Source organism: Drosophila eugracilis, unplaced genomic scaffold, assembly GCF_018153835.1.
Source record: "Drosophila eugracilis isolate 14026-0451.02 unplaced genomic scaffold, ASM1815383v1 contig_75, whole genome shotgun sequence".
NCBI lineage: Eukaryota > Metazoa > Arthropoda > Insecta > Diptera > Drosophilidae > Drosophila > Drosophila eugracilis.
The window spans coordinates 2,342,036-2,349,339 of record NW_024573645.1 but is presented as its reverse complement, the minus strand read 5'-3'; the positions used below and the strand labels follow the sequence as shown (position 1 = coordinate 2,349,339).

Below are 7,304 nucleotides of genomic sequence, written 5' to 3'. Positions count from 1 at the left end.
AAAAATGCCAAAAATAAAATAAAGTACGGCAAGGAAACTCGGAAAAAAACGACATTAAGATACAGGGTTGGGCGACAGCACGAAATCCTTAGGCAAATCTTTATAATATTTGGATCACACTTTTGGTACAAAAGGGTATGCAAAAATATTGGTTTATTTCTATGTAAAATTTTAAACATAGAATCAAAGATAAAACGATTGTTTTATAAAAAGCTATTATAAGTGAAAAAAAAAGTTTCTTAATCCTTTTATCAATAAAGTTTTCAAAGTACTTTCATAGAGTGTTTTTCACTTCGACACTGATACAGCCGAAATGCCTTGATTTTTTTCTTGGTTCTTTTCATCATCAACACGCTTTATAGAATGTTAACCCTCCCCCTGCCAGTCAAAGTGCTCGGCAAATTATGTCTGTTGACAGTGCCGAAGTGAAAGTCCTTTTGCTTCTGCCAGAAGGACCAGCACATGTTGATGAATGCGAGGCCAAGAGATTTCAACTTTCTAATTTAATGCGACAGTGAGACAAGTAAAGCGACAGAGACAAAGACAAAGGGAGACAGGAGGGAGGAAGGTAGGGTAGGGGGAGACAAATAAATGATACTGCAAATTATTTAGGCAGCCAACGTGGCGTATGCGCAATGTCTGTTTGACATAGCAAATGCGAAGTTCTTGCCATATTGTTGACGCTCGCCAAGAAAACGTTTTATTTCCACCCAAAAACTTTCATGAAAAGTCATCTCTTAATTGAAAATTAACAGCGACAGCGAACAGATGTCATTGTGGTTTTCCTCAGATAGCAGCTGCCAAATGCTTTTATATAATATTTTAATTTCAAAAACTTGCATATTCAAATTGAGTTTCTCAAGATTAAGAGTCGCAGCATGGCAAACACAAGATTTTAAAACAGAAATTTTTATTTATAGCTAATTTGGTTTTACATTACTGGGCTGGGTAATAAACACTTAAACATAAATCGTTGCAATACTCCCAGGAAACAACCGATTTGATAGCATTTCGTAGAAAAAAAAAACAATTCCATGCCTCGGCAGCATTGTTAACTCAGACGGGGAAGACCTCGGGACCCCAATTAGGTTAGGACCTGACGGACAATGTCCGGCGGCAGCATGAAATTGTTTTTACGCAACGGAATCTCGCTCAGCTGGCGGTCGATGGGCGACCGGGTGTCATATAGCGACGGCGACTGACATATTATGGCCAACGTTCCGAACACACAGGACAATGTGAAGAGCCAAAGGAAGAAGCGGTCCAACACCATTGATACGAATTTCCAATCCTCCACAATCTGCGGCGATGAAACAATAAAAAATAGATTTTTAATATCATTTCGTTGTCGGATCGTTTTTGCGGCTGAACGAAATTGGTTTTATACATTTCGTTGGGGTAAGGCCTAATAAAATATGGCCCTGCGGCTGCCACTCTCTCAATAAACTTGAATCGCAATAAAAATATAAAGTTATGATTTAATATTTTACAATTGTTTGCTGCACATTTGGGACTTGGCTCCGTTCAATGCATTCAAGTCGAACTTAAGGGCAATAAACAATAATAAAAATGTAGGAATGGAAGAGAAGGAGGAGAAGGAGGTGGTGGAGTCGAAGGACCCTCCGCCAGACGCCGAAAATATGGCAATGTAAACAATAACAACGCCAAGGACTCCTCCGACGATCAACCACCACCCCCACCACCATTCTCGAGGAGGACACGCGTCAATAAAAATGGGCAACAAAAATAAGCACGGCTCGGAGATGGCGGCAAAGTTGCGGCTGCAGAGCCTGTGTACCCACCTCGTTATCCTTGTCGGCATCCTTGATATGCTGCGCAATAAATCTGACCGCACGCAACGCCTGCAGCACTTCGGGTGTTAAGTTGCGCGGTATCACATTGTCGGAATCTGTCAAGTTTCCGCCATCAAATTGCAAAAAATTGAAATAAAATATTGGAATAATAAATACATACATATGAGTATATGTGAGAATCAAGAAAATACCTCCCCTTTGGCAATATGACTTCGTGCATCTAGGCTTTTATGGGTTCGCATGAGTGGACAAATATTTTGGTCCCTGTCAGGACACAAATTAACGCCCAAAGGCAATAGGACTTTGAGTTAACGAAGCATCTGAATTATGCTCGTCAAAAATAATTTATGGACCGCCACATTTATGGCAGTTTATCTTTAAGATGTATGTGGCTTGACTTTATATATCTGAGCTCTTATTTTGTTAAATTATCCATTTAAGATTGTAATATTTAAAATCTAAATCTGCTTATAATTTTAATAGATGAAAAAATGCATAAAAACCTTATGGTGTTTAATAGCGATTGACTTGTTTTAGGATGAAATACAAAAATTCAAAACACCACAAAATCGTTGAATCAAAAAATTGAAAGGGGTTCAACTATGTGATCCATCAGAATTCCCTTGACCACGACCCTGTTTGACTTAAGATTTTATTTGTCATCAAAACGCCGCATCAGCTCATGGAATTTCCCATTTTATTGCATTATTTGCCTTGTTATTTTTATTTTTTTGCTATTGGGTTATATTTGATTTCAATTTGGAGCCAGCAGGCATTGAAAATATTTTGTGTGTGTTTTATGGTTAGATTTCGAGCACTCACCCACAGAGTTCTGCATGCCATTATCGTAAGCGCCATCCTGACTGTCCTTAAACTCGCTGGGAAAATCGCTGATGCTGTCACTGGATGGGGGTAAGAAAACCCACAAAACACAACACAAACAGGCAGTTCGTTGGTTCGGTGGAAAAGTCCAAAGTCAAGTGTTTACTTTCAATTTCGCGAGATGCCACTTACCGCACATCGATCTCGTTGGTGTAACCATTGCTCGGTGTGGAATCATCATAGTCGGGCAGGGTATACTGCGTCCGGCGCATCATCATCAGCTTGGGCATGAAGTGCAGGAAGAGTTTTCGCACCAACGGTGACATGTTGTGCGTGGATGGGGATCTGTACCGGGATCGATGGACACCTGCTTTAACCCCCACTCGGAAAAATTGATCACCGAAAGGTAAGAAAATCGCCATAACTTTATGGTATTTCAAATAAATTGGTTCTAAAGACTTTTACGATATTATAAATATTTTATGAAGATTATATTTATGAGGCGATTGTCTTACTTTTAAGGCAACTTCTTTCTAAGTTTTTTCCGATCCCAAATCAAGACTCACCTGAAATGGATGTTCAGCACACAGACCGTTGTCCAGACGGACAGCGAGACGAGTATCATGGTAAAGAGCAGATACTTGCCCAGCAGAGGAACCGCCAACGAGGTTGGTGGGATAATTTCGGCCAAGAGCAGGAAAAACACGGTCAACGACACGAGTATCGAAATACATAACGTAACCTGTCAACGAAATGTTTACACAATTTCCACCTCTCGATATCCTATCGGGGCTATTGTTGGCCACTCGATCCGACAGAAATACGAGCCATCAAACAATCAAACCAACAATCAACCAACAACGACAATGAACACATAACAACAACAAAATAAAAACACAATCAACAATAAATTGTTTAATTAAGCCAATTACTCGTACCAAAACCAAATCATAAATGACCGCAGCAAGTGAGTATTTTTTTTCGCCAAGGTCATCAAAGTAAGAATATATATATATGATAAATACTTTAAATAATTGTTTGAAACTCTTATCAATTCGATAAAAAACATATTTGTTTGTTTGAAAAACAACAAAAGAATACGTACTCAAGGACTGCATCGCGTATACTGTGACCAAGCTAAGGACCCACAACTAACACACACTCGTAAACACACACACAAGCTAGGGGATAAAACAACCTCAACCCAACCACCCACATCAATCAATCATACGAAGTTTACACGAAAACAATCAACACCAACAAAAAAAACAACAACAAAAACAGAAAACAAAGCAACAAAGCGCATTTTACTACGTTTACATGAGAACTTTCTTTGTACGTGTGTGTTTGACTGTGTGTGTCGATAAAAAGATTCGGATAGTTTGTAACACTTATATATCTCTTCTGGGGGGAAGTTTTTAAGTAGTTTAGCCCTCTGTTTTCTTGACATGAAAAGTGCTTCAATGAATCACTTCAAAGGTGAACGAAAATAAAAAGAACATTAATTTCCGACGGCTCGTTGAGAAGAAAACAATTAGGATTAAAGAAAAACCTTGACTTCCAAAATTGCTTGCATTCATATAGATTTTCTTCATCATTTATATTTAAAATTATTATTCGCATGTCTCCTTCCGTGATTATACAAACATTTTAATAAGATTCAAAAACTGTTTTCAAGCCCCTATACATGCTATATAGTATATGAATCTCAACTTATATTCTAATATGATTGACTTGATATCGGGTATATATATCAATATATATATATCGGTGTCGAAGCATTTACCTTTACTTGAGCAAACGAGCGATACGAATGAACGAACAAACACTAAGGCAACGACAAAAGGAATATAACAACAAACTGCACGAGTCCAGTACGTGTGTGGATGTGTGTGTCAATATGTAAGTGTAGGTGTGTGTGCTTAATGCAGTTATCCTATATGTTTGTGTGTGTGTGTCAGTGAGTGGTTGTGTGAGTGCGCTGCTCAATTACAAGATACGCGATATGGAAAAATTTTGCGAGTGACTTTTTGACATTTTGATTTCGATTTGGTTCGATGTCGATATCAATATCGATAGTGCATTTTGTATGCATTCGATGAAAATTTACGTTATGAGATTTCTCAACTCAGTGCAGCACATATAATATTTAACGGGGAAATTTAATAATATATCTGATCTGATTTTGAGACGTCAATATATGTGTGCTGCTTTCAAAAATTCTGAGAATCGCTGCTGCGAATGCGGAGCTGATATTTTGATGGATAGATAGAATAAGCTTAATATCATTATGATAATTCTATAAGTTAAAAATTGGAGCGTAAAGAGTATATAGAGAAAGTTAGAGATTGGAAAGAGCAGGAAGTGCAAGTTGAGCTCTTCTCAGAAGGAATTTTCGTTCTAATTATTCGTTTTGGAAGTTTTTGTTGTTGTTGAAAGCCAATTTACAATTTTAGTATTTGCATAGAGTATACAAGAGCTCAGCTTTAGGATAGCAGACTTGAAAGATTAGGAAGTGATAGTTAAAGTAATTGAAAGGAGTACGATTGGTGCATATGAAATAGATAGCTTATCTAAGGTATAGGTATATTTAAGAGATTTTGTTTTCTTTCTTTTTAGTGTTTTTAGTTGATAAGGAGTAGTTTAGCTTGTAGTTTAAAAACTTTAAGATTGATTTTCTAAAAATAAAATGAATATATAAATCAAAGACTACATAACATATATACAAAATGGTTGCAGTTCAAATAGTAAATACAGTTAAGCCACTTAAATGTAAATAAAAACATGCCACGTGCTCAAAATTAGGATTTGAATAGTTTTTACACAAAGATTGGAATTTATTTTTGCAGAAAATTCCTTCTTCTTTACCTTCTCGCCCGAATCACTGGGCAAATAAAACACCAACACCGTGAGGAATGTTAAAGCCACACATGGAACTATCAAATTCACGGTATAGAATAGAGTTTTACGTCTCATGGTCAATTTGAATGTGATATCTAAGGAAATATAAAGAAAGATAATTATATATAATGTGAAAACATGGAAAAGCCAACCTGAAAATGGTTCCAGGGTGTCGGGGTAGTACTCCTCATTCTTGGTAGCCGGCACTTCAAGAATATCCCATTCCACAGACAAATAAAACTCGGTCAAGTCGATGCCCACTTGCACTAAGTTGCTGCCAGGGACCTAACAAATATTGAGTTGATTAATGGGAGTTCCTAAGTTTAAATTATAAACTATTCCAACCTGATCCAAGTGTTTCAGATCCACTTGGGCGCCATTATAAGTCCATGAACCAAATTTCATAAAGCAGATTTGTTCGTCATATGGAAAGTATTCCACATTCATTTCGCAGGATGACTTGTAAATAGCCGGTGGCTCCCAAAAGACCTCTCCTGTGTACTTAAGAGTGGCTTTGGTCATTAAGGTTACCTGGAAATATTTTAATAACAATTAAGATTTGGTTTACACTTTAATCAATTCAATTATACTTCATAGTTGCCATCCCAATTATTGTAAAGCACAATGTCCGGCACCCAAATATGTTCGGATGGTACATATAGCTGCTCAACACCACCATACTCCTCGGGATCCCAGCGTAACTTGTAGTCGAACCAGCGCTGTTCAACAATAATGAAAATATTACAAGTTTTCCTAGGATATTTAGTAATTTTTTGTGTATGATATTTACCTGCTTTACCCACAGATTGGTGGTCATCACCTGGTTCTTTAGATTGACCTCAATCAGCTGAGACAATTTCAGACCTAGCCAAACTGTCAGGGTCTCCGTGTTGTTCACAACGGGTCTTATCAAACGATTGTAGTTGCTCAACAAATCATCATAGAGACGTTTGGTGTCCGGATTTGCCTCAAAGCTTATTGGAGCTGTGCGAGAGAAGGGGATAAACCCGGAAAGAAGTGAGAAATTTTCCAAGTTAATATCCCAAACAAACTAAAAATTTCCCAAAACAAACTTTTGCGCAGGCGCTGCTCTCGCTCTCTTCGAGGGCGCAGCATTCTGGCATCTGTCAAATCCTTAGGATACAGCATCATAGTATCGGAATTTTCACTACATTTTTCTTTGATTTATATTCAGGTTTCACTTGCTTACCCGTAGAGTTTGCCAACGGAACTAGTAGGAAAACACACAACAAACTCCAGTGCCACATTTTGTTGCTGTTTTCTCTGGCTATTTATGCACTTAATTGCTATAAGTTTGACTATTTCAACAGAAACCTAAAGCATTCTGCTTGGAGTATCCTTTTAGTACGTCCTCATCCTCGGAGAGTTCAATCTCAACTGAGTTGTGCCTTTTGACAGATGCTTTAAGAGAGATGCTCGATAGCTCTGAAAGAATATGCCTTAAAGGGTTTCAGAAATTATCGTCCTTTTCGCGCCTAATATAAATATTCAAAAATTAATATATTAATGATTAAATGGTTTAGAAGCGATGCTAAAAAGAATCTATATACGAATAGATGAATAGTATTAAAAATATGAATGAGGAATCTAAGCCTTCAATAAAGCGCCATGGAGTGAAAATTCCTTATTTAGCCAAGTTTCGAACCAAAAACTAGACAGCGTACCACGGTTCGGCGGTTTCAAAATGTTGTCCTGACAACCTTAAAACCATGGCAACGAATAAACAAAAGAAGGAGAAAATGTGAA

General features: G+C 37.5%; 1 protein-coding gene across 2 annotated transcripts; it reads right to left on the bottom strand.

Moving 5' to 3' along the window:
- Positions 1-899: 899 nt before the first annotated feature.
- On the bottom strand, positions 900-6,918 carry LOC108117510 (acetylcholine receptor subunit beta-like 2). Of its 2 annotated transcripts, XM_017229998.2 has the most exons (11): positions 6,748-6,918; positions 6,328-6,521; positions 6,128-6,256; positions 5,883-6,068; positions 5,690-5,822; positions 5,505-5,632; positions 3,203-3,378; positions 2,829-2,981; positions 2,637-2,716; positions 1,803-1,909; positions 900-1,300 (listed from the first exon to the last, which is right to left on the bottom strand). In XM_017229998.2, exons 1-11 carry the CDS (start codon positions 6,803-6,805, stop codon positions 1,085-1,087), a joined length of 1,560 nt encoding a protein of 519 aa, XP_017085487.1. In that variant the 5' UTR covers positions 6,806-6,918; the 3' UTR covers positions 900-1,084. The 2 variants fall into 2 exon arrangements, with proteins under 2 accessions (XP_017085487.1, XP_041675379.1); XM_041819445.1 differs by having other exon boundaries at positions 5,505-5,822.
- Between the last annotated feature and the right edge of the window lie 386 nt (positions 6,919-7,304).